Genomic DNA, 27,623 nt, shown 5'->3' on the forward strand with positions numbered 1-27,623 from the left:
GCCTTGACCTCAGCAGAGACCATACAACTGCAACTATTTTTAGCAGGGACCTTGCTGAAGAGCCTAACACACAACAACTCCAACACCCGATTTCCATTAGATTTTTTTTTAATGAAAGAAAAGTCAGCCCTGCTCCACTATATTTTGATTGCAACTGCCAGCATGATATGGGAGCAGGGGACACAACACTGCTTGTTTAAATCCATGCATAAATCTGTCCCAGCAAGTGGTTGATTTTAATCAAACCTCATAGCCATTATAAAAATAAGAAAACAGCTATTTTAATTTCTCATCTACAATGTCCAGCATTTTGGACAACAGTCTCCGCAACCTCACGATCAGGAGATCAAGCTTGCACACTTTCCCCCTTGCAAAAACCTTGATTCTCTCTCTCTGTGGCACTTGGGAAATAATCCAGAAACGTTCTGGCTCATTCTAGCTCACTCCGAGTCTAAAAAGGGCATTTGGCCTAACTGATGAAGTGCTAGAAAGTAGTAATAATCCAGCTGTGCTCTTTTCAACATTCATTAACAAAAAAATAAAGCAATACTTTCTAAACATCTTGTATACTTCTTTACTTTCCACAGAACAAAATACCTTTTGGCATTTAAAGTGCAGAACAGTTTATTAACACATTAACTAAATGCATTTCATGGCAGGCAAAGAAAAGCATTTTGCAAAGGGCATTAATTTTTAATATGAGAATAAGGGTGTTAGAAGTATTTTTAAGGCATTTTTACTCATCTTGTCTCCCCAGTTGGGACCCAAAGTGGCTTACAATGTCATTCTCCCCTCATCCATTATCCCCTCATCTACACTTTACTCACAGGAAACTGGGTACTCATTTTACTGACCTCGGAAGGATGGAAATCTGAGTCAACCTTAAGACGGCTACCTGAACCCAGCTTCCACCCGGATCGAACTCAGGTCGTGAGCAGAGCTTGGGCTGCAGTACTGCAGCTTAACAGTCTAATCCCGCTAGTTAACTGTAAGTTGTAAGGGCTGGGGAGAAGCTGCAATTATTCAGTTGTGAGGAAAAGATACCCTGAAGATGCTCAGGAGTGCCATATTTTAATTAATCCATTACTGTATCTCTAAAGTAGGGAGCAAACAGAAGGAGATTATGTTAAAATAAATACTTTTTATCACACATTTTTTAGGTATCCAGAAGGCTATTTTTATATCTGGAGTGGCGCCGGTCAGAAGTCAGGGTAAACCTTCTAACCAAGGCCCAAGCATGGGGTGGGGGGGAAGTGGATTTAATTTAATGTTAATCTAATTTAACAGGGTCTAGGAGAGCCCAGCTCAAGTTGCAAGATCAGCAATCCTTGCTTTCCAATTCTTTACTAATCTGGTTGTAGAGGAATCAAGACAAGCTAAAGAAGCTAAAAAACCAAGCTGTGTCAGACATTATCACCTGGATTTGAGGGAGGGGTGGTGGCAAAAGTCATATGAGGGCAATCTTCAAGCCTTCTTCACTAGCCACCAGCTGCTTTACAGTTCCTTACTGGACAGAACTGGCTGGAGAGCAAGTGAGGCAAGGTAAAGTAGTTTGTGCCACACAAACCAAGGTGTATCAGGCCTCAAAGCAGGGAGCAAGATTCAAGTCCAGTAGCGCCTTAAAGACCAACCAGGTTTCCAGGGTATAAGCTATCAAGAGTCAAAGCTTCCTTCATCAGATACATTAGAGCTTTGCTGTTCTATTGCAGACCGAAACAACTACCCACATGAAATGATCCAAGTAGGGAGCTTTCATTTTGCTTCCCCTGCCCCCGATCCCCCCGTTTTGCAAATCTCAGCAAGGAAAGGAAAAGCCTGCAAAAATTAAAATTTTAAACATTTTAAAGGTCTGCTGTACAGACCTGGAAGGAATTCAACAAAAACCTCTTTTTCTGCCCCAAATACACCACCAGTAAAAAGAGAAAACTCATTGCGCCTTCTCATTAGATGGCATTCCAAACATTACGGCAGCCCTCGGGACCCTTAGGAGAGAATAAATGGTTAAAAAGAGGAAGGTAGGGTGGTAAGACCCAAACAAGAGTTTGTCTGGCAAGATGAGCTGGTGAGGGGCATACTCCGAAAAAGATGTTTGCCGAAAACTCACCCCGTTGGTATCTGTTCCTCACACCACCTTTTGCCCACTGCCTGGTGTTCAGCGCCTAAACCACTTTGAGGTGCAGCCATGTGCGCAAGCACTCTCCAGTCCTACTCCCCTCCCCTCCCTACAAGCTACGGGATAGGAATTCTTTGAGCCTGTTTTTACCATGGGGAGTGAAACATTCCTATTGCTTGTACATGACCTAAAAATTATACAGCAGTCTCTGAGACTATTCCCCTATGCCTGCTCCTGCCTTACCTTGGAACTTGATGGAGTTGTTGATGATTTCCAGTGTATCAGCTACAGCATTGTATTCACCCACCTTCACTTCCCGTTTGTCTGCAGAGAAACAAACAAATGGGATTGTTTATGTCAGTTCACATGCTCTTCATTTCTAATAGCTACTATATTTACCTTTCCGCCTCTTTCACTGTTGCTACACTTAGAGTCAAGGTAGCATATGAAGTGACTCAGAGCAGCTAAGTGGAACCCATGTGGGAAGGGCTGAAAGCATCACTGATACAAAATTGTAGAGTTACTAACAATGCAAAACATTATGGAATCTAAAAGTTGATGCAGGTTAGCTTGGATATGGAGCAGTATCTCTCTAGGTGCAAGGATTTCCGCCCACGAAGCATGACTTTCTCGCCTCCCTCTTGCCACACCCCAAATCCCCCTGCATTTCAGGCGGCTGTCCAAAGATGAGGACGTCATCTTCAGGAAGATGAAGCTGCACTCCACAGGTGGAAGCTCTCGCACCTCTGGAAAGACTGCTCTGGATCCAAGCTGCTCTCTAAATTTCTCAGTTGATTACTGAATTCCAGTGTTAAACACATGAATACACAAAGCTGTCTTCATCAGGCCATCGGTCCATCAAGATCAGTACTGTCTACTTAGTTTGGCAGCTGATCTCCACGGTCTCAGGCAGAGGTCTTTCACATCACCTACTATCTGATCCTTTTAACTTGAGATGCCGGGGATTGATCCTGGGACCTTCTACATGCCAACCAGATGCTCTACCACTGAGCCACAGCCTTTTCCCTTCAGGATTTACTATCCCTTAGGGATTTCACCATTAGTGATTGACAGTGTTAGGGCCAGAATGTATCCCAGGAATGGAGCCCAAAGCAACCCCATATACCCCGGAGTTCCCCAGCAAGTCCCAAGAAGCCCAGCAAACCACAAACCCTGGTGCAAGACAGTGGGCAGCGCTCCTGAAATGGTTTCAATTCTCCGAAAACACGGCAACTTGACAGATCGGCAAACAGAAAGGGAGGGAGACAGGCAGCAATGGAACGCCCAAAGAGTCATGGTCTGGAAGTCTAAACAAGTAACTGTTTTACCCAAGGGTTACAGCAGCCGTCGGGAGGTCTGCTGAACAGCGCCGCCTGTCAATCAGGTCTGCAAATGAGAGGTAGGGCAGGGACAACATGACAGCCAGTACAGCGTAGTGGCTAGAGTGCTGGACTAGGATCTGGGAATCCCAGGTTTGAAGCTCAGCTCAGCCACAGAAGCTCATTGGGCGATCTTGGGCCAGGCACACAGACTCAGCCCAACTGATCTCACAGGGTTGTTGTGAAGATAAAATGGAGGAGAGGAGAAGGATGTAAGCTGCTGTCGGTCTCCATGAGGGAGAAAAGGCAGGGTATGTATGTATAATCAAAAAGAGTCCAGTAGCACCTTTATGACTAACCAATTTTATTGTAGCATAAGCTTTCGAGAATCAAGTTCTCTTCGTCAGATGCATGATACAAACTGGTCAAATACAGAAGAGGAGGAGGGAAAGGGGAGAGAAGGGGACATATATCAGAAGGGGACAAGATGCAATTAGCAGGGAGGCAACCAAAACATTCCTTTGCTAGTAAATGTAAACATCTCCTTTTGGTGTGGAGTCAGTTTGCCGTATTAGTTTGCAGCAGTAAAAGCATCCAATTCCTATGTAGTATAAGCCTTCGATAACCACAGCTCTCCCTGCCAGATGCATCTGACAAAGAGAACTGTGGTCCCCGAAAGCCCACACCAGGCGCCACTGGGCTCCCCCAGACCACGCCGCTGTAAAGGAAATCTGTTACCTGTGATAATGTGATAACCATTCATAGTCCCTATTCAGTCCCAGCTTGACAGAGTCAAATTTGCATATGAATTCCAATTCAGCAGCCTCCCATTGGATTTTGTTTTTGAAAGGTTTCTGTTGAACCACAGCGACCTTTAAGTTTTTGGTGGAATGTCCTGGTAGATTGAAGTGTTCTCCCACTGGTTTTTGGACGTTGGCATTTCTAATGTCCGATTTGTGTCCATTTATTCTTTTGCGTAGAGGTTGGCTGGTTTGTCCAATGTACAGAGCAGAAGGACATTGTTGGCACATGAGGGCATATATCAGATTGGAGGATGAGCAGCTGTAAGAGCCAGAGACAGTGTAGTTGATGCCATTGGGTCCTGTAATTGTATTCCCTGGGTAGATATAGGGGCAGAGCTGGCATCTGGGTCTGTTGCAGGGCCTGGTACCTGTGCTGGTGACTCTGCTGGCCGATTCATGATTGTAAGTGAGAAGTCGTTTAAGGTTGGGGGGCCGTCTGTAGGCAAGGAAAGGTCTTCTACCCAGGGCTTCTGAGAGAGAGGTATCATTTGCCAGGATGGGTTGTAGCTCACTGAGGATACGTTGGGAATACAATTACAGGACCCAATGGCATCAACTACACTGTCTCTGGCTCTTACAGCTGCTCATCCTCCAATCTGATATATGCCCTCATGTGCCAACAATGTCCTTCTGCTCTGTACATTGGACAAACCAGCCAACCTCTACGCAAAAGAATAAATGGACACAAATCGGACATTAGAAATGCCAACGTCCAAAAACCAGTGGGAGAACACTTCAATCTACCAGGACATTCCATCAAAGACTTAAAGGTCGCTGTGGTTCAACAGAAACCTTTCAAAAACAAAATCCAATGGGAGGCTGCTGAATTGGAATTCATATGCAAATTTGACTCTGTCAAGCTGGGACTGAATAGAGACTATGAATGGTTATCACATTATCACAGGTAACAGATTTCCTTTACAGCGGCGTGGTCTGGGGAAGCCCAGTGGTGCCTGGTATGGGCTTTTGGGGACCACAGTTCTCTTTGTCAGATGCATCTGGCAGGGAGAGCTGTGGTTATCGAAGGCTTATACTACATAGGAATTGGATGCTTATACTGCTGCAAACTAACACGGCAAACTGACTCCACACCAAAAGGAGATGTTTACATTTACTAGCAAAGGAATGTTTTGGTTGCCTCCCTGCTAATTGCATCTTGTCCCCTTCTGATATATGTCCCCTTCTCTCCCCTTTCCCTCCTCCTCTTCTGTATTTGACCAGTTTGTATCATGCATCTGACGAAGAGAACTTGATTCTCGAAAGCTTATGCTACAATAAAATTGGTTAGTCTTAAAAGTGCTACTGGACTCTTTTTGATTTTGCTACTACAGACTAACACTGCTAACTCCTCTGGTATGTATGTATGTATGTATGTATGTATGTATGTATGTATGTATGTATGTATGTATGTATGTATGTATGTATGAATAAATAAATAAATAAATAAATAAATAAATAAATAAATAAATAAATGGAAGACTAGAGAGACCAAGCCAAGGAACTCAAAATCAGGAGAGTTAGGATAAGAGGGCCCAACTACATGTTATACTGTTTAGGGGTCTGTCTCATGTCCACCCCACATCAAGCAGCAGTGTGCTGGGAGTTCCCTGCTAGATTTTTGGGCACAGGGGGCTTGATTTTCATCAGGATCATGGTGTGTGGGGAGAGGGTACTTAACCCTCCTCCTCTTACACTGTTTCCCCCATTTCATTCATTCAAACAGACTCATGGAGCCATGATTTGCCATGTTGGGGAAAACTTAAGTGTACTCATGGGCTACACAGCATGCCTGTGAATCTACATTTCAACAGAGAAATCTTGGTATATCTGCATAACGTGAGTCCACATCGGACATGAATTGTACCACTAAACACTGTAAATGTAGGTGCATTCAAGCACTTCTGAGTTGGCCAAAAGATCTGGAGATGCCTTGACATAGAGGCAAATGGAAATGTATGGAAATGGATAAGTGAAATGAGCAGGTGAAGCTTTTCATGGCATGGAGGTTAGAAATATCCCATTAAGCCATTATTAAAGAGGCAGGTCACTTTTTCTTCAGCTCCGTTGGCAATCCTTAGAACAAACCAGTGCCTCCTATTTTTCCTTCCCATTGTAATTTCCTCTGCTGCACAGGAGACCACTTCTAAAGGTCCTTGAATTTGGGGAGTGGCATAGGGGTGCATAGGGGTGTGGTCCCAACAGGAAGTGTACAGAAGCACTGAAGCATACATAGAAGAAGTCTACACAGCCATCTTGATCTCAGCATTTATTCACTTTGTACCAAATCCATTTAAATGGGTGTTTAATATTGTTCAGAAACAATAATTTTTTATAGGAGGTTAGACAGATTCAAGGAGGAAAGGTCCCTTAATGGCCACTAGCCATGGTAACTGAAGGGAGCCTTCATATCCAGAGACAACAAACCACTGCTGGACTAGATGGACCACTGGTCTCAGCTAGAAGGCTGTTCTTATGTTGCTATATGTCTCTTGAGGATACTTAAAATGGTAATTCAGATCTGATCAGGGCTTTTTCTCTGGGAAAAGAGGTGGTGGAACTCAGTGGGTTGCCCTTGGAGAAAATGGTCACATGGTTGATGGCCCTGCCCCCCTGATCTCCAGACAGAGGGGAGCTGAGATTGCCCTCTGCGCCGCTTGGCGGCACGGAGGGCAATCTCAACTCCCCTCTGTCTGGAGATCAGGGGGCAGGGCCACCAGCCATGTGACCATTTTCAAGAGGTTCTGGAACTTCGTTCCCCTGCGTTCCCCCTGAAAAAAAGCCCCGGATCTGATATGAGAAGCATAACCACACTGCAGACTTGATCTGGTTTAAAGATCATCATCATCTTTATAGTCTGCCTTTCTTGCTGAAACTCAAGGTAGAGTACAAGATATAAACCATACAATCAGACAGCATAAGACGACCAATGAACTCTCTCTTACAAGGGAACCCCAGGAACCATAGTTTTAACAGAGACCTTCCACTCTCTCATCAAAGTACAACTCCCAGGATTCTTTGGGGGGGAGCGGTGACTACTGAAGTGGCATTTTAAGAACTGTCATCTAGACAGGGCATTCATTCCCAGAAAATCTGTTCGAGCTCACTGGCATGCAGTAAGAGTTCTGCTAATATGCTGTTAGAAAGAAATCCAAAGGTTACTGTAAAATAAAAATACTTATTCAGAGAGAAAGTTGTATGTCGTGTCTCCATGGGATTTACTGCTCTAGCCCAGGGGCATCTAACTTGTGGTTCATGGGCCAAATGTGATTTTTTTTTTAGCTGCTCAAGTTTAATTCTACTATAATTGCATCATGGAACTGAGGCTTTTTGAAGAATTACTGAAAAATTACTGGAAAATGGGGGTGGGTGGGAATTCCATTGAAATTGTAATTGCTCCTAAATAATGCAATCTTAACAATGCAGCTGGGGTATTTGTAGGTAATACAAGGAGCCTTTCCATAAAGAAATTCTGAATTCTCTCAAGGCTGGCAATGGTAGTGTCATTCCAGCCCCAACCCTCTACACCACAAAGGAGTTGGGCGATTGTCTTGCTCTGATAAAGCTTTAAAGCTGGATCGATCTGAAAGCCCCCTTTGGAACGACAGAATTTTAAGATAGCTCCTATTGAACGGAGAGCTGATGATTTTATGATTTCTGTGCGTGCCTTCCAAGAAAGAGTGTCACTAAATGTAATTCCCAGGTATTTAAAGGTTTGAGTTTGAGCAGTTGGAACACCATCTATTGACCAATGGAAAGTGAGTCTCCGATTTCCAAAGACCATCACCTTGGTCTTTGAGTAGTTTATTTTTAGGTGCTCTTTGCAGAATTCTCCAAGTCTCGACAGAGATCTTCTAAGGCCAGTTCGGGTCATGGACAGTAGGACCATGTTGTCAGCATAAAGAAGAACAGAAATATTCCGTGTACCAAGGCGAGGGGGGAGAACTTCGGGAATTGAAAGCCGTATTAGCAGATGTGGACCCAGAGACCTCATACAAGGTAGCTCTTTTTGCCTTTGCAGCAGGGAAAATTCGAGAGAAGGTCGTGACTGCACAGGGCTGTCAACAGGCTGCAAGCACAATAGTGTAACTCTTATCGTGTTTTATTCAGCTTGTATTGTATATTTTATCTGTATCGCTGCTTATATTTTTGCTACTGTTTTATTGTTTGCAATGGCCTTTGGCCCAATGCAATAAATCCTGAACTGAACTAAATAATGCAATCTGTGTTAGGTTGTGTTTGTATTACTACTAAAAATCCATACTATTGAATTGCTAACAAGCAACACTTCTTCACTGTTATCAATTTAAAAAAATAATGAACTTAGCACACAGGAATTTCTGATCACATGGCCCACCACTGAAAAAATTAGGAGGTCTCTACTATAGCCCTTGCACAAACAGAAGTTCTTCCCATCACCCTCGACGGGAGAAAGCTGATTCTGCCCCATCTATACATCGAATGTGATTGGTACATTCAATTGCTCCCAATGCAAAGGCGCAGCAGAATTATTCCCCCATCCAAAAAGGTTGCCTGTTGAATCTCTGCCTGTCTCACTGTTCTGGGCTTCCCACATTCTAATCAAATGACATATTCAGTACAGTAACACACTGAAAAAGTAGGGAATGGCGTCCTCTGAGGACAGGTAATTCCTCCTCTTTACATGTGTAAAAGAAAAGTAGCACCTGTATTTTGTAATTCAGAGGAAATGTTGCTCAGCTATGAGGAATTTGGCAGGGAGAGGTAAGACCTGAGAGGAAGAGAGAGAAGATGGAAAGAGAGCATTCAAAGAATATGGTAGGAATACGAATTGGTGGGGGCTTTGTGGTCCGGCAGGAAATGTGCACTTTAAGTGCAATATTCCCGCCATTTGAAATGTTCGGCTTTTTTGCAGAGCTGAGAAGTCTTCCTCAGGCTCAAGAAACAGAAGCTTAACAAATGTTATTGGGTATATTTAATCACTATGGCTGAGAAGAATATATGGAGTATAAATAAATAATACTACAAAGGGAAAAATTAGATTTGATAAAAATGGGTAAAATGGTACTTGCTACCTGTCAGACAACTGATAAGAAAAGCTAAAGTTATCAGTGAAACATCTGCAGCCGGCAGAGGAAAGGATGATAAGAATTTTTTAAAAACATATCAAGACTAAATGAAGTTCCCTCAGCAGTGCAAGCCAGTAACTAGATAAGGCTGGTGAAGCTGTCAATCACAACATAGGAAGAAAGCAATAACATTTATGTTTAATATTTGGGGGGGGGCTTCATAGGCTTATTTCTTAATATAATAAAGAGATGGCGGAAGAAAGATGTTAGCAGACTCTTGTGTTTTCACACTGGAATGAAATTGTGTTTTGTGCTTTGAAAAAGAATAAGTTTGAGTTGTATTTGAGATTATTTAATACCATGGGCACAATCTGACCAATGTTACAGCATTTTCCAAGTCCCAATATTTCACTAGCATGTGCTTACTTTTCTTATTGGAATCAACAGTGCTCATTCGTCCTTCACTACGGCTGGATCATGCCTCGGGTTTGGGAAACAAATTCTGCATTAACAGCTTTAAAAGGCTATTCATAATATGGGCTTATTATTTAGTGTTTGCTGGTGGGTCTTATATAGATGATATGGGTTCTATATTCTTTTTGTAACTACCCTGGGGACATAGTGAATCACAGGATGGAATATAAATCTAAATAAATAGACATGAGTTTATAAAAACATTATTGCTGTTTATAAAACCAATCTTCCACTGTGATTCCTTTGACATTTGACTGGACTAGACCCATATATTTTTGCCAGCTCAGATTTAGAGTAGAGCATGCCTGTGGTTTCCCTGAATGTCTGGGAACGGGGCTGGTGACGATGGAGCACCAAAGGGATTTCCCATTCCTTTGCCATTCCACTAGTGAAGTTATGTCTGCAGACCACTCACCCTTTTGGTGCGTTGACACTAGGGTAGGGATGCTACGATGGACAGTTTCAAGTTCCACCCTCCAGGAGCCTCAGCCAATCACTTTAAAATGATGGATTGGAATGTTGGGGTGTGTGTGTGTTGGAATTTGGCAGTTTAACTGCTGGCCAACTGACAGAGCTGAAGGTTGATGGATTTTGGAAGGAGAAGGGTTAGGAGATCTGCTGGTTAGGGAAGAAGTCCATTAGGGACTTTACATATTTTGAAGATAGGTAGGACTTATTTCAGTGGCATATGTGGCTTGGTTGTTTCTTTGCTTTCCTTTTCTACAGACCGCTCAGCACTACAGTAACAAAGTTACTGAGAGCTAGGGTCTGAGAAAGCATAACAGTTGTACAAAGAGGTTTACTGGAATGCCGATGGAGCATGAATGCGTGCACTTTACAATGATTGTGAAATCATTAGCTACACAGCAGCTGTGTTCATTTTAGCCTGAGGTACCATCTCCACTGATAACTGTAATTTTTATTGCCTAGTTATGATCCACCATCAGCCTCAGTACAAGTTTCGAACACAGAAAAAGCTTCAGTAGATCATTCTCAGTCTGAGAACTGTGGCCTAAATCCTATGAGTTCCATGAGCCCTAGTTATTTTGTCGCTGAGCCCGCTTCCTTTCCTACGAAATCTTCCATTTGTGCAATGGGCCCTTGTACAAACAGGAGGTTTACTAGAAGAGGAAGTGCACTCCACAGCAGAAACAGTCTAAGACCCATGACATTTGTTCACAGGAGCCAAGCCTGTAATTTTTTCCACCTCAATCCACTTTCAAATCTCAAACAGATATGCTGACAATTAGGGCTGTGCGCGTCGGGTTTCTAATTGGCCCCGATTCGGAAATCCTGAATCAAGGCTTTCCGAAGCTTTCGGAAAGCTTCGAGGCTGAGTTTAAAGGACCCCACCGCTGCTTGCAAGCAGCGGAGGGGCCTTTAAACATCATCCCACCCACCACCCACCTTGTTGGCGGCAGCTGCCGCCACTTGAGCCTGCGGGGCATTGGGGAAGGCCGGAGCTGCCTCCTCCGGCCCTTCCTGCCCCTCAAATGGCCAGGGTACGCTGGCGTTGCAGCGACCATTTGAGGGGCAGGAAGGGCTGGAGGAGGCGGAGAAAGCCCGTTCTGCTCCTCAAATGGCTGCTGCGGCTCTGGCACGCCGTGGCCATTTGACGGGCAGGAAGGGCCGGAGGAGGCAGCTCCGGCCTTCCCCAATGCCCCGCAGGCTCAGGCAGCGGTAGCAGCACGAGGCTGCTGAGACAGCCTGGAGTCTCCAGGCCATCACAGCTTTGTGCCGCCGTGGCAGCGGTCCACGGCACAGCTGACCCTCCTGCCAGGTAAGTTAAATGGATGGGGGGTGGAGGGGTTCTCTAGGGGGGTGGGAGGGGGGGTTGCCCCAGGGGGGATGGGGAGTAGGGGTGGGGGAGTTGCCCCCCTCGCTTCAGTATGCTCCAAATATTTACGGAGCATACTGAAGCGAGTAAAGTACCTTAATTCGGAAATTAAGGTATTCCCAAATCCCCCCCCCCCGCTTCGGGTAAACCCGAAGTGGGAAACCCGAATCAATCCCCTCCTGCACACCCTACTGACAATCCCAGGCAAGTTGGGGTTTGTCACCGAAGAAACATTGAAAAACGTCCACTGTCAAAACAGTGTGTTGAGGTTCCATTATGTTCCTCACACACTGCCTATACTCTTCGGTGCTTTATTTATTTGAGTGGTAACTAGGGTTGCCAACCCCAGGTTGAGAAATTCCTGGAGATTTAGGGGTAGAGTCTGGGGAGGTCAGGATTTGTGGAGGGACCTCAGTGGGGTATAATGCCATTGAGTCCTACCTTCACATTTTCCCCAGGGAAACTGATCTCTGTAGTCTGAAAATCAGTTGTCATTCCAGGAGATTGCCAGACCCCAGCTGGAGATTGACAACCCTAATGGTGACCCTTTGGGAGTTTTAAAATTTAGGCCAAAGATCTGGAAATCATTACTTTTTCAGAGTTTACAGTCTGCAGTAACGTAAACAAAGGATTACTAGGAGAATCTCAAGCAATCTAATAAGGAACGGAAACTCCAAGTCACTATATATAAACCTGTTTCAACAGAGGAAAAACTATCCATAAATACACAATGTTTCTTGGAATGGGAGGTTCGATCAATTTCTCTAGAAAATAAGCATTATGGATTATTCTACTGCATATACTATGTATAGTATGTATTACCTGTTTTCTGTAGGTTATTACCTTTTACTCTCACTGCATTGTTTTATAATAACAGTACAACAACAACATTACAACAATACAACAACATTAGATTTACATACCATCCTTCAGGACAACTTGATGATGATGATGATTGATGATGATTGATGATGATGTGCTTATATACTGCCGTTCTGGACAGATTAGTGCCACACTCAGAGCAGTGAACAAAGTCAATATTATCCTTATCCCCACAATACAGCTGAAGAGCGGGGGCTGACAGGAGTGGCTGACCCAAGGCCACTTGCAGAGTTAATGGCAGCTGTGGCAGTTGAACCAGCAGAGTGAAGGCTAGAAGCCCAGCCACTTAACCACTATGCTACAGTTTTCTACTTATGCAATAACCATTTTCTGCACTGTTTAATAGATCATGTATAATCCTTTATGCTTTGTTTCGTATGTCCTAGTCCTATTACATTGCTTATTTGCTCATGCTACTTGACTGCACTGATTTATACTGTGCAATCTACTTGAAGTTTCAGTAAGAAATGCAGACTATAAATAATGTAAATAAAGAAATAAAGAAATAAAACTTAGTTGAGTAATGACCACAGTGCAATTCAAATTACTTGAAGAATGACTAACTTGTAGGCTTACAGAGATCTTCCCCCCCTTTTCCCCAGTGATACAAGGGCAAAATACTGATAATTGACTAGTCATTATGGGAACAAAGGAGTCTGTAGAGCTCAGGATATGTTAGGCTACAGAAGTTCAAGTTTCCTTTTTGTGCATTCAATAGCATTGCCATATTTTTCACAACTGCATCAATCTCAGCAGTTATGCTCTTAATGATTTCCTGTCTCTATACATGTAATTTGTATACCAATGTATTTGAGTCTTTCAGTCAGGGCAGCTTGGTCCCAGAATTCAATGGTAAACAAGCTCATTTTTCTCTAAATGTATGCATTCTAGTGAGCACTTTTATTAAAATGGCAGAGACGTGCTTTCTCTCCCTCTATTTTGCTGCAGACTGCAGTTTCCTTTGGCTATTGCAATCCTTCTCCGTTCCAAAGTACTGCTGAGTTATGTACCCTGTTCTCATTGCTAAGAGGTTGGGTATTTCTCAATAAATAACCCCAAGCAGATAGCCAGACATACTGGATTCAAATAGCTTTGTTGTAGACTTACATGCCAGCCAGAACCAACAACTGTTCAGGCTTTATTCAACAATTTTGGATCATAAACAAACCCTGAGAACAAGACTGATCAGTCTTACAAAGTCCTGTAATATAAGTTTTATCCATATAGCAGTCTCCTTATGCTACAAGCTAAAATGCCTATACTAAATTATTTCTGCTGCAACAAGAATAAGGTATTCTTGTAATATAAATGTGTACAGCTGGGTGTCCAGAGAACAAAGGCAAATTTTCTTTTTCTTGAAAGCATGGCTTGAACTAGTGTTAGCCAAACTGCCTCAAAGATGGGGAATTAATAGGCAATTGTTATATATTAAGGAATCATGACCTGTGTATACCAGGATCAGAGTTTCTGGAGCACACCCAACAAGAGAGGAGACTACTAATTTAATAAATCAAGGCTTTTACTTAGTAATTGTGAGTATACAGAGTACAAGAATCATACACACATTCACTACAAGGCTAAGAAATACAGACAGGAAAAATATGGAGACGGTTGCACTAGTAGGAATATCGCTGGTGGGCAATACACACCTGTCCTGATGAGAAGCAGAGATTCAGCAGCGCAGGGCAGAATGCCTAGAGGGATGGGGTAGAAGGAGCCCTGGGGAGTTTGAGCATCTCCCTTATATAGCCAATTTCAGCCCCTGGGCTAGACCAGGGGTTGTCTTATGCCTTGTCGAATGGCTCTCAGGAAATTTTACAAAAGTAAATAATGTGCCAGTCTGGTGGGATAAAGGAGACCCAGACTGGGTACTTTGGAGTCGAATGTTTGTATTTGTGACACCTCAAGAATAACAAAAGGACAGGGAGGAAGAAAGGATGGGGAGTGATTGATTTTTATGATGGTCCATGGCGACACTTTCAGAGGGAAGAAAGGACAGAGAGGAAGAGCAGATGAAAAGTGATCTGCATTTTATGATCGTCCATTACTTGATGGATGGAAGCGATTGTCTTGATGTGGGATTACCAGGAGATCCGGAGGTGCCTTTTGTTCCTGGCATCTCCATATCAAGAGGCACATCTGGAAAACAGTTTGTGACAAGAATGCTGACATGTCATGCCTTCCACAGGAAAACAGTTGTCCTTTTAAACTGCTTCTGGAACATGGCTTCTCTCTCTTTCTCACCACTGGTCCCGGTTGCTGTAGAGATCTCAGTGCCTGGCATCTTGGCAAGCAGGCACATTTATCTGGTTGCAAGGTGGCTACTCCAAAGTGTTTGCAGAGAGGGGTGCTTGTGAGTGCTGACCTGGGAGTTGCCCTGCCAGTCCCATGACGTTCCCCTCTTCATGCATCATATTGGCCTCAGTACCAAGTCATGCACAGTCCATATATGAAGTCCATGTCCAGATTCTGAGAGGAAGTTCCAGGCAACAATTCCATCCCCCCTCGGGACCACACTGCTGTGCAGCAGTGGGGTCCTGCATATTGATGCAGTTGGTGGGTGGATGGTGTCTTCAGGCGGCAGCGCCCATGGAGAGTGGGAAGCGGGGGGAAGGAAGGGGCAGAGACAAGAAGGTGGAGGTGTCACTTTAAAACTATACAAAAGAACCATGGAGCCTAAAAAACCTTTTTTTTTGGATGAGGCCAATAGCCTGCGAATCACTTTTCTCTCTCAGGACAGGGGTGTACCTTCTGGAGGAAAATGACAATATATACAAGGCAATTTACAGTTATTATAGTTCACAGACAGCACAGTTTGCAGGTGGGCTGTCAAACCGGGTTACATATTTACAGAGACAAGATTGCTTTATTATACAGGCATGGAGCATTTTAAAACTAACGCATTCCTTTCCCCCCTTGTATCCGGCACTGGGTCGCGGTGCAGGGCTTCAACCTCAGGGAGGGGCTCCAGGGGCAACACTAGCCCAGCACTGACAAGAATTATATTGATTAAGCAAAATCAATCAAGGCTTAATAAACTCGGGAAACCTATGGAGAGCTCAGCAGGATCAGTGGGTCCATCTAGTCCTGCATCCTCTTTCACACAGCTGCTTATATCATTCTCCTGTCCTTCTTTTTATCCTCACAACAACCCTGTGGAGTAGCTCAGGCCGAGAATGTGTGACTGGCAGAAAGCCACCAGCAAGCATCCATGGCTGAGTAAAAACTGAAACCTGGTTGTCCCATATCCCAGTTTGACACTATACCACACAGTAGTCCCCCAAAAGCCAAGGAACAGCAAAAGCCAAAGCCTTCCCCAATACTGCTTCTGAGCACATGTAATCAGAGTACTCCCTGCTTCTGGATGTGAGAGTTCCCTATAGTCAGGGCTTTTTTTCAGCTGGAACGCAGGGGAACGGAGTTCCGGAACCTCTTGAAAATGGTCACATGGCTGGTGGCCCCAGATCTCCAGACAGAGGGGAGTTTAGATTGCCCTCCACAGCGCAGAGGGCAATCTCAACTCCCCTCTGTCTGGAGATCAGGGGGCGGGGCCACCAGCCATGTGACCATTTTCTCCGAGGGCAACCCACTGAGTTCCACCACCTCTTTTCCCAGAAAAAAGCCCTGCCTATAGTCATCATTCATGGACCTTTCTTCTGTGAATCTCTTTAATTCCTTTTTACAGCCATCTATGCCTGTGGCCTTCACTGCATCCACTGGCAGTGAACTCCACAATTTACTCACTTATTGAGTAAAGAAGCACTTCCTTTTGCCTGTCCTGAATTTACTGCCCATCAACTTTGCTGGCTGCCTCCAAGTTCCAGTATAATGGGAGAGGCAGAAATAGTCCTCTCTTTCTTCCAACTCATGCACAATTTTATAAACCTCAATCATGTTCCCCTTAAAGTTTTCCTTTCCTAGAAAGTCCTGCAAGCTGTAGGAATATTGAACACTTTAAGCCATACATAGTTTCTAAACACACCATACTTTACACACCTCTTTCCCTCTGTAAATTGTGAGCTATTCCTCACCCCCTTTAACAGCAACTTAGCTATTTCCCACCTGCAAAGAATAAATGAAAGCAGACGACAGATTTGGAAGAGAAGATTCTTGTGATCAAAAGGATTAGCTATGAGAGGGTGTTTGATGGATGAGCACCAGCAGGCAGAAACATTCTGCTGTAGAACTATTTCTAGCTCTAGCTGCCCGGATCAAGTAATTTATAATATGTAAAAATCAGGAATAAAGCAGCTTCTTTCCAACATATAAGTTAACAGGCAAGAAGGGACCGTGGCCACATGCAATTTCCGATGTGCTGGGAAGATCCACAGTGAGTTATCATCTAAAGTCGGAATGGGCAGCTTTGGTTGTTAATCCTGGGGTGGGCCGCGGGGAATATTTGACATCCAGCATTGTGAGTATCTGAAAGGAGAGGGAGAAGCCATGCCCCTTATTGGCAGGTGATGGCCATCACCAATGGGCTTAGAAGGGCATAACTCTTCCGTTTCCAGACGGCCCCCCGCCTCGCGAAACGTCGCGCGTCGTCGCGCGTCGTTGCGCAGAAAACGCGAAATATCGCGTTTTCTTGCGCGAGTTTTGCGCGACGTCGCGCAAAACTCGCGCGAGAAAACGCGATATTTCGCGTTTTCTGCGCGACGACGCGCGACGTTTCGCGAGGCGGGGGGCCGTCTGGAAACGGCCCAGTAAGGAAAAGTGGAAGGCAGCAGAAAAGGGGGAAAACCTAAAACAAGATGGCTTGACTTAATAAAAGAAGCCATGTCCTCCAGATTGCAGGATATGAGCAAGTCTGTTAATGATAGGACATTTTGGAGGTCTTCATAGGGTTGCCATAGGTCGGAGGGGACTTGATGGCACATAACAGACACACAACTCTTCTTAGGATTGCACTACTGAAATCCTGAAAACTGGAGTTTAGCCTATCACAAGTTACACTTCAGTCAAACGTGGCTGATGCTTCTACCATCTATCCACTTTGGCCATGACAACACCCATATTCATGGGATGGAGAAAATGGATAGGGAGAACTTTTGTTCCCTCCTCCATCATACCAGCACTCAGAGGCATTCGATGAAGTTGATGGGAAGACAAAAGGAAGGACTATTTTACTCATGGAGTAATTAAATGGTGGGATTTGCTGCAAGTGAACATAGTGAGCATAACATGGCTTTAAAAAGGGATCCGAGGGATACATGGAAGAGAGGGTCCGTCAGTGGCTACTAGCCTGGGGACGGAAGGGAACCTTCATATTCGGAAGCAGCAAACTTCTGCACGCCTGTGCTAGGAGGTAACATCAAGGAAAGGCCTTTGTCTCTAGGCCCTCTTTGCTGACCCACCAGGGCACTGCTCTGGCTGCTGCATATAAAACAACGCTGGACTATTTGGCCCACGAGTCTCGTCCAGCAGGACTCTTCTTATATAATCTTATGAGCAGCAGCTCTCCCATTCAAGAGTATCCGACACCTTGCAATCACAATCCATTGCTTTTCACTCGGGACTGGGTACATGCGTATTTCCCAAGATTGTTAAACAAGAGATGCTACAGTATCAAATTTACTAAAATTCGCAAATAAAAGCATTCCCTGAGGCCCAAATCTGTAGTACAGAGGAGAAAAGTTTTACAATGAAGCATAAATGCTTACTGTTTGGAACACACTGCGCTGAAGAGCAAAGCTAATTGCCTACAGCCACAAAGACTTAATTTTGATCGTTATATTGTCAGAAAATGCCAGGATGCTTCCATGCAAGTATGGTATATTGTATAATGCAAGGAAGGGTTCCTTGCCAAGCTGATTAAAACTTGAGAAGTAGAGCTGCATTTGCATTTCCCTCCTTGATTAGAATTTTTATTCAGCTGAATCACACAAAACGTTCCAATACATTTAAATGGGCTGGACACACAGTCTTGGTTTGCCTGTGAATTCTGTTTTCACACACTGCGTCATTTGCAGCATACTCTAGTGATAGTCCAAGCTGCACAGCTTGTGATCTTCCAAAGGACAGAGTTGTTGGAAGTCTACAGTTAGCACCTTGATCACAACAATCATAACACAAAGAAATACAGATACTTTTAAAATGCTGCAGTTATAAGTATATTTATATTTTAACTACCAACCAAGCCCGTTGTATGACCAGGCTTGGGAGGCCTTAGGAGGGCTGTGCTGCTGCACCGGGCCTCCCTTCCACCTCCGTGGCCACTGTGGGACCATGGGAGGGGCGCAGCACCAGGCCTCCCCATCATGTCCGTGGCCATTGCTTCTCTGGGCTTCTCCATCACCATGTTGCTGACAACTCACTGCGCCTGCGCCAGGATAAAAAGGGAATCACTGGCAACACGGCTTGCCTTTTATATATTAGAGAAGATGTGGTAGAATTCATACTCAATGGTATGAAAAAAATCTGGTGCTTAGGAAAGATGAGACATCAAACTAAATCTGTCAATAATATGGCAATTTTTAACTTACGGTCCTTTTTGTTCATTGCAAAACAGCTGCGAGTATTGCATGTATCAGTGCTCACAATCTGCATAGATATATGTCCCATGCTATTTATTTATTCACTTATTTAGAAAAAAAATTCTGGCACTTTTCCAGGAACCTGCCCAAGGCAGCTTACAAAGTCAAAACAACAAAAACAAAACATCAACAGATATTAATTAAAATACAGCAATTGAAGAAAAACATAAAAAAACAAATCACTGACAGCTTAAAATAACAGTTTCCAAGATCTTTTTTGTTTGGAAAACAAAAAAGATCAAAGACTGAAAGATCAACCTCCTTAATTAATAGTCTGGATGAACAAAAACATTTTGGCCTGGCTCCTTAAAGAAAGCAATATAGGCATCAAGCAAGCCTCTAGGGAAGGGCATAACACAAGGAAGGTGCCACCTCTTCTGAAAAACCCTTCCTCTAGTTGCTGCTTGCCTCTGACGGTGGGGGCACAGACAGGATCTTGCTTGTGAGGCAGATCTTTACGGTCAAGCCACAATATGAGACGAGGATCTCTACTCAGGATTTTAAAAAGTATTTTTTTTTACTTGTGACAGTTTTACACCGGAATATGGATAATACACATTTGAAAAGTAAAAACCATAGAAAACAATGAAGAATGAACAGAAAAATCAGCACCCAGACCAGCAATGGAATGCATTATCAGATTTATGCCTGAGGTTCCTGCAATGTTGCATGCATGGATCTTCTCAGCTGGTGTGAAGAAATCATGTTATTTATAAACTCTAATATTTATTTGAATTTATGTTCTAAAAAAAACACTAAACAATCCTGGATGTGCCTTAGACTGGTTTAAATAGTTTTTCAAGGAACGGACTCAAAGGGTTGCTGTTGGAGATCAGCTATCTCCAGAATGGGAGCAATCTTGCGGGGTTCCGCAGGGCGCAATCTTATCTCCCATGTTATTCAATCTCTATGTAAAACCTTTAGGAGAACTCATTCACAGCTATGGAGTTCGATATCATCAATATGCAGATGACACCCAGCTCTGTTATCTCGCTATCCAGGTCCCCACAAAATTCCGTAGAAATCTTGGATTGCTGCCTGACAGCTTTGATGAAATGGCTGAAAACAAACAAATTGAAATTGAACCCAGAAAAGACAGAAGTAATGCTTGTTGGGAAGGCAGAGATCCTGAAGGCCATTGTACTCCCCACTTTCAATGAAGTTCGTCTGACCCTTTCAGACTCCGTTAAGAGCCTAGGGATTATACTGTATCTAGCACTATTACTAAAAAAATAAGTTAAGGCAGTCACTAAAAATGCTTTCTACAAGCTCTCCCTGGCCTGGAAAATGGCTTCTTACCTAGACCCAGCCAACCTGGCCACCTGGATCCATGCTATGGTAACATCAAGACTTGACCATTATTATGCACTATACATAGGTCTCCCATCTAAACTAATTAGGAGACCCCAATTGGTGCAAAACGTTGTGGCTTGACTGTTATTAGGAGCAAGCAGAAGCATGACTATCACTCCCATCCTGCAGTCACTCCATTGGCTACCAATTAGTTCCCGTGCTCAGTTCAAGGTATTGGTTATCTCTTATAAAGCTCTTCATGGCTTGGTCCGGCATACCTATGGGGCCATTTTCCTCCCTATGCTCCTCCAAGGCAGCTTTGCTTTTCCGAACAGGGTCTCCTGCAGGCACTACCCTGCATATCCAGCGAAATCGACAGCATCCCGTACACAGGCTTTCTCTGTGGTGGCCCCCACCCTGTAGAACAGCCTGCCTGAGGAAGTCAGGAGAGCCCCCATTCTCCTGGCTTTCCACAAATGATGCAAAACCGAATTATTCAAAAAGGCTTTTTACTCTGATAGGAGGGCTGTATTGCAGGGAGGGGATCTCAGATGATCTCCTAGTGAGTTAGACCTCACCACTCTGTTGTATTGGATTTCTGCTAATGTCTTTATGAACTTGTATCTATTTACCCTATGGCATTGTCTATGGAAATGTTCCGAATATTGACTGTACTAATCACACTGTGTAATCCACCTTGAGTCTCAGTGAGAAAGGTGGACAATAAATGACGTAAATAAATAAAATAAATACTGCCACCACTCACTTGGCTGGCAGGGTGGAAAGGTAGGAGAACAGGCCTCCCGGGTGCGCTCCTGGTGGGAGTGATGTCACCGTGCAGGCCTCAGGAGCACTCCTGCACTTTGCACCAGGCTGATTTAGGCCCCAAACAGTTCAGCCTGTGTGGGGCCCAAATCAGTCAGATGGAAAGCACAGGAGCACTTCGAAGGCCTGCCTGTTGATCTCACTCCCAGAACTGACATTATCATGCTCCACCAGGAGTATGGAGACAGAAAAAAAGGTGAGAGCTGGGTCTCCCCCTCCTGCAGGAGAGTATGGGGGCCTAGCGACTCTAGTGGGTGGAAGCTGAGGAAGCAAAGGGTTGTGGCCCTTGGCTTGCAGCCTGTGGCTCTCAGTGAGTCCGATCAGTTGATCTATGAGTAATTTAGGCTATCGGGTTTTTCTTTCTTTGCATGCTTTTCTGTTTTTTGTAAGGTATTTTGAGCTCCTCACCCACCTACTCAAGCTGGAAAGAAAAGCAGAGCATAAAAATCAAAGCAACTAAAAACTTGTGCTGAGTTCTAACTGTCAGGGCGTGCCGCCGCTGCCGCTAGGTGTGGCCCTGGGCGGTCTGCTCCTGACGTCATAGGGGGGCCAGGGATGCTGCAGGACCCTGCTCTGTGGAAGGAGGGGCGGTATACCTCACCCAGACTCCCTCTCAGTCCACTCGCTGGCCTGCTCAACCTGGCCTGCTTGCCCCCTGTGTCCTTCTTCATCCCCTCCTTCCAGAACTCTCCTCCAAACCTCCACTCTTGCATTGCACCATTCTCACTCCACATCATCACTCCTCATTCACACCCACCACCTCAGGGCTCTTCCCAGCCAGCTTTTATAGGGCTTCCTTCTACTGTCCCACCCCTCTTCCAGCCTGGTCTTGGGCTGCACCAAGCAGTTGCAGCTGGGGTAGCTGATCTGGCCCCACTGACCAGCACCAGCTGTGCCTTGTTCCCTGGCTGCCCAGCCTCCCTGCCTTGGCTGATTGCTGAAGGCCTGTCCAGCTGCAGTTCCCTGGCTAGCAGCCCGGCCTGCCTGGCTGAGCTGATGGCTGAAGGTGGGTCCAGCTGCGGCTCCTTGGCTGGTTGCCCAGGGCTTCATGCCGAGTGCCTCCACTAGCCCCACCTGGAGTGGCTTGGCTTTTGGCAACTCCTGGGCCAGGCTACTATTTTCTAGCTGGGGCGTGGCTTTGGGTTGTTGGGGCTGCTGCTGCTTCTCCTCCTCAGGTAAGGCCTTTGGGTGGGTGACTGCTGGGCCCCCAATCTCTCTGCCCTTGCCCCCTTCCGCCTTGCTTAGTCCCCTTTCTTTTCCTAGGGGAGTGGGACTCGCTGGCCTCCCTCTGTCTCCCCCTGCCTCCTGAGGCCCTGGGCCTTTGCCCCTTGCCCTTGGCACTGGCAGGTTCTGGCCCCATTTGCCCATGGGAGGGGTTGGCCTGCTGTCCCCCAGCTGCCCCCTCTGCCTGCCAGTCAGACCGGTTGACCTGCTGTCAGCTGGCCGACCAGTTGACCTGCTGTCTGCTGGCTGACCAGTTGACCTGCTGGCTGCTGGCTGCCCCCTCTGTATGCCTGTCCGCCCAGTTGACCTGCTGTTCCCTCCTACCAAGTCTGGGGGCTGGGACCCAGACCCCGGACACACACCCCCGCTTGGCTTTGAGTTGTGGGGGTCCGGTTCAGTCTCGAACATGCGGGACATGAAGTCTGCGTCCACATGCTGTGCCCCCTGGCGGTATTTGATGGTAAATTGGAAGGGTAGGAGGGAGAGGTACCACCGCAGCACCCTGGGATTGTGCGCCTTCATGCGGTGGAGCCACTGCAGGGGCGCATGGTCCGTCAGCAGTACAAAGGGGTTGTTGGCCAGGTAGTACTGCAGGGCCCCCACTGCCCACTTGACTGCTAGGGCCTCCCGCTCCACTGTGGCATAGCGCTTCTCTGCGGGCTGTAGCTTCCGACTCAGGAAGAGAATGGGGACGTCTACTCCATCACGCTCCTGAGTCAGCACAGCCCCGAGGCCGGTGTCTGAAGTGTCTGTGGCCAGCGTGAAGGGTCGGTCAAAGTCCGGGTTCCACAGGGCGGTGGCGTTAGAGAGGGCTGACCGCAGGTCTCGGAAGGCCACCTCTAGTTCTGGGGTCCAGCGGACTTGGTTGGGCATCCCCTTCCTTAAGCAGTCCGTCAGAGGTGCCGCTCGGGAGGCAAAGTGGGGGATGAACCGCCCATAATACCCCAGCAGTCCCAAGAAACGCCGGACCTGCTTCTTGGTCTGGGGCTGTGGGGCATCGGCTATAGAGGCCACCTTGTCCGGCGGTGGTCGGACCCGTCCTCCCCCGACCACGAAGCCAAGGTACTGCAGCTCCCTGCCTCCTGAGGCCCTGGGCCTTTGCCCCTTGCCCCTGGCACTGGCAGGTTCTGGCCCCATTTGCCCATGGGAGGGGTTGGCCTGCTGTCCCCCAGCTGCCCCCTCTGCCTGCCAGTCAGACCGGTTGACCTGCTGTCAGCCAGCCGACCAGTTGACCTGCTGTCTGCTGGCTGACCAGTTGACCTGCTGGCTGCTGGCTGCCCCCTCTGTATGCCTGTCCGCCCAGTTGACCTGCTGTTCCCTCCTACCAAGTCTGGGGGCTGGGACCCAGACCCCGGACACTAACCTCAATTTTGAGCAGAAGAAATCCAGTAACTCTAATCTGAAATGGCTTGGCTTCCGCTGACTGGTCTTCCAGAATACCCTGTTCCTCATTAGTTCCAAGTCTTTTCCAATTCCTCCTCCGTTTACTGACATGCAAAAATCACATGATGCCAAAAAAAAAAGCTCAATAATGTGCTTTTAAATTACATAGCAAATTGAACTTGCACTTAAAATAAATATACTAAATAAATATACTAAAATAAATATACCCTAAAATATACTAATTTAAAAAGTCATAGGCCACTATATGTCAATTAACTGAAGCAGCTGTCATAGGCATTCTTCTTCTAAGAAAGTTTCCAAGAGGGTTATCTGTTTCATTAGTACGGAGCAGAAAGAACAAACTATTTCAAACTCATGGTACACATGATGACATTTTTATTTTTGGTTTTTATGCACATGTTGTTGACAGTGCAAGTTCTAAAGACTGCCAAATAGGTAGGTATCACCACATATCCAATTTTTTACAAGTGGAAGGGAGAGAAGTTCCAGGGCTGAAGCATGCACTGATAGTGTCCGGGAAGACTGTTGTTCTCAACCCAGATGCACAGGAGCTACATTGGTGGTAGAAATGCACTTTCTCTATGCTCAAGGGTATGGCTTAGAAACCATTTTTTATCCGCTGTGATTAGATGTGGGGCATATTTCTTGAACCTTGGCACAAAAACAAGTTTGGAGACTGAGCCCTAGTTTAAATTAAGCCCAGTATATAGTCCCATTATGTTTGAATGAAAACCTCCATGGTAGCAAAATTTCATCTATTTTAGAGAGAACAATCAAATAATTTTATCTTAAAATTTAACATAACCCACCAATATTATTTTCCATTTAAGTTTACATTTACTCTTGCAAGACCAACAACCTTTTCTTTAGATTACTGATGGCATGGAGTCCAGAATATGGAAATATGAAATAACAGAAAGGTGTGTGTGTGATCCTGAACACCTGAGCAAGTACCTAAATTCAGCACATCCACATAAGTTAACACTGCAGTCCTACCCTTCTAAGTACACTGAAGTCAATCGACTTAGAAGTGTGTCTGTAACTCTGTTTAAACTAGACCACTTTGGATCATGTGCATTATCTGTTTCTTGGATGTGTTATCCTGCTCCTACCACATTATCTTCTACAAGCAACAAAACACGTTGTAGGAAAAAATACAATGGGCTCTAGAAAGGGGAGGGTGGGCAGGCGGGCATTCCCTCCTCCTCTATCCCTGATCCTGGCCAGATGAAGGAAGGGGGGTGAGCATGGCCACCTGCTTTGCACCTGATCCTGGTCGAGTGAATGGGGGGCAGGCTTTGACACCTGCTCCACTCCTGATGCTGGCCGGGTGAAGGGGTGGGCCTTGCCGCATGCTCTGCACCTGAGCCTGCCCGGGTGAAGCAGGGGTGGGTATTGCCACCTGCTCCGCTCCTGATTATGGCAGGGTGACGAAGGGATGGGCATTGCTTCCCAATCTGCGCGTGATTCCAGCTGAGTGAAGTGGGGGGAGCATTACCTCTTGCTCTGAGCCTAATCCCAGCCAGATGAAGTTGGGGGCGGGCATTACCTCCTGCTCTGAGCCTGATCCCGGCCGGCTGAAGGGGGCGGGCATTGCCACCTGCTCCTCGCCTGCTCCTGGCCGGGTGAAGGGGGCAGGCAATGCCACCTGCTCCACTTCTGATCCCGGCTGGATGAAGGGGGGAGGGCATTGCTACCTGCTTCACTCCTGATCCCAGCTGAGTGAAGGCAGAGGTAGGCATCACCACCTGCTCTGCTCCTGAACCCACCTGGGTGATAGTGGGGTGCGGGCATAGCCACCTGCTCTGCTCCTGATCTTGGCCGGGTGGAATAGGCAGTGCCACCTGCTTTGCTCCTGAACCAATCTGGGTCAAGAGTGGATGGGCATTTCCACCTGCTCTGTTCCTGAGCCCAGCTGGGCAATCAAGGGAGTAGGCATTACCATTCACTCCACTCCTGAAACCAGCTGGGTGATGTTGAGGGGCAGGCATTGCCATGTGCTCCGCTCCTGATCCCAGCTGGGTGAAGGAGGGGGGCGGGCCTTGCCACCTGCTCCACTTCTGATTAGAGACAGGCATGAACCAGAAAAAAACCGAACCATGCAGTCCGTGGTTCGTCACATTTCACGAACAATGAACCACAAACTTTCATGAACCTGCCCAGTGCACGAACCAGCTCGTTTTTGGTTTGTGAAAATGTCACTTCCAGGCTAGCAAATCATCACTTCTGGGTCAGCAGAAGGTCTGCAAGAAGCCCAATCCCCGTTGTCTAGGAAACTGATTGGCACCAGGCTGTCTGCAGTGACGAACCAAAAAAAGAACCAAACAAACCGCCCTAAAAATTCGTGGCAATTTGTCAGAAATGGGCTCTGACGAACCACTGGTTCACGAACCACAAACTGTCCTGATTCATGACAAACTTTGGTTCGTATTTCGGTTCGTGCCCATCTCTACTCCTGATCCCAGCTGGATGAAGGCAGGGGTGGGCATTGCTGCCTGCTCTGCGCCTGCTCCCGGCCTGGGCTTCCCACCGTGGCATACTCTCTGGAGGTCTGGCTGCCTCATGTGAGCTTCCCTTCACAGCAGCACCCTCCGGTGGCGCACCAGGGTAGGAAGTGAGTTGTCTTGAATACGCTTAGCCTTTTATATAGTAGGATTTTGTGATACCATTTTCTGCACTGTTAATATATCACGGCCAATATCTGACTGCATTTCTTACACTATGTAATCTGCCTTGAGTCTCAATGACAAAGGCAGACTATCAATAATGTAAAACAATAAATTAAATTGGACTAATGCAATCATCTGATTTCTATTATTTAAAAACTCAATGTGTCCAGAAGGAGAGTTAACTATGTGTATAAATCTGCACCAGAATGAAAGCAACAGACCCTTAAAAATATTAGGACTGCCCTTACAATGAAGAAATTTCCTTTGGCTAGCAGATTCTAGAAGTGGTACTACTTTCTCTAGCACTCATATCTATCTGCTGTTTAAAAGACAAGCACTAAGCAAGGACTGACTGGAGTCCAATTATTATTTTTTACTTTAGCTGCAATGATTTTAAAGATCCATACTGTTAAAAAATGCTTAACTTTGTTTGGGTCATGACTATGTATTAGTGCATATGCAATTAGTTATACTATTACTTCTCAAACATTCTCGGGTTTGGGTTGTTCTAAAATACTCTATATTTCCTTTTCATATATTGTACGCAGATGGAAAACCAGTCAAGTAATGATATGGATACACAAGAAGTCAGTTCATAATATCAGCCAAAATCACAGGACTGATTATGAGTTAAACTGATACCATACTACAATCCTTGTCAAATCGCATCACAAGAGTAGGGCCAGTTATCACGTAATCAAAGAGCCTACCTCTGTGGGCTGGGATTTAAATGACAGTTTCTGCATACCCTTGGATACTTCCACACAGTATGGGTCATCACTCATTAAAACTGGTAAGCTGGTTTTAAAACCTTGGGTGCTCATTAAAACAAATGACTGGGCAGAATTCCCAATGGCCTGACTCACTTCCGATTCACGTCGACCCACTTTGCCACGATTATTTCCTTAAGCTCCATTTGCAGCTGTTGATTAAATCTGATCTACCTAATACAGCAGCTATCAGTCCTAAATGCAAATGCGTGCTTGTAAGGTCACATGGCTGGGAAGGGACAAACCTATTGGCTTTGTCAAGAAGGCAGAGAGAATTCCTGGCTCCGCTTACCCCAGAGAGCTGACTTGACCCATGTATCCCAACGCCAGATGTTCTCTCTCAGTGAAAGAGCAGATGGTTGGGGGGGGGGGGGAGAGACACCCTGTAACACACTGCTTCCTTCACAGGGAGACTAAATGAAGTAGAAACGT

The 27,623-nt window shown here is 45.7% G+C and overlaps 1 protein-coding gene across 1 annotated transcript in view; it reads right to left on the reverse strand.

The window, feature by feature from the left end:
• The window catches only part of GABBR2 (gamma-aminobutyric acid type B receptor subunit 2), a 434,622-nt gene that overhangs the window by 139,057 nt on the left and 267,942 nt on the right, over positions 1–27,623 (reverse strand). The window contains exon 9 of the mRNA XM_054985745.1: positions 2,357–2,437. Coding sequence (XP_054841720.1) covers positions 2,357–2,437 — 81 coding nt within the window. The remainder of the gene's footprint in view (positions 1–2,356; positions 2,438–27,623) is intronic.

Source organism: Eublepharis macularius, chromosome 7 (genome assembly GCF_028583425.1).
Source record: "Eublepharis macularius isolate TG4126 chromosome 7, MPM_Emac_v1.0, whole genome shotgun sequence".
NCBI lineage: Eukaryota > Metazoa > Chordata > Lepidosauria > Squamata > Eublepharidae > Eublepharis > Eublepharis macularius.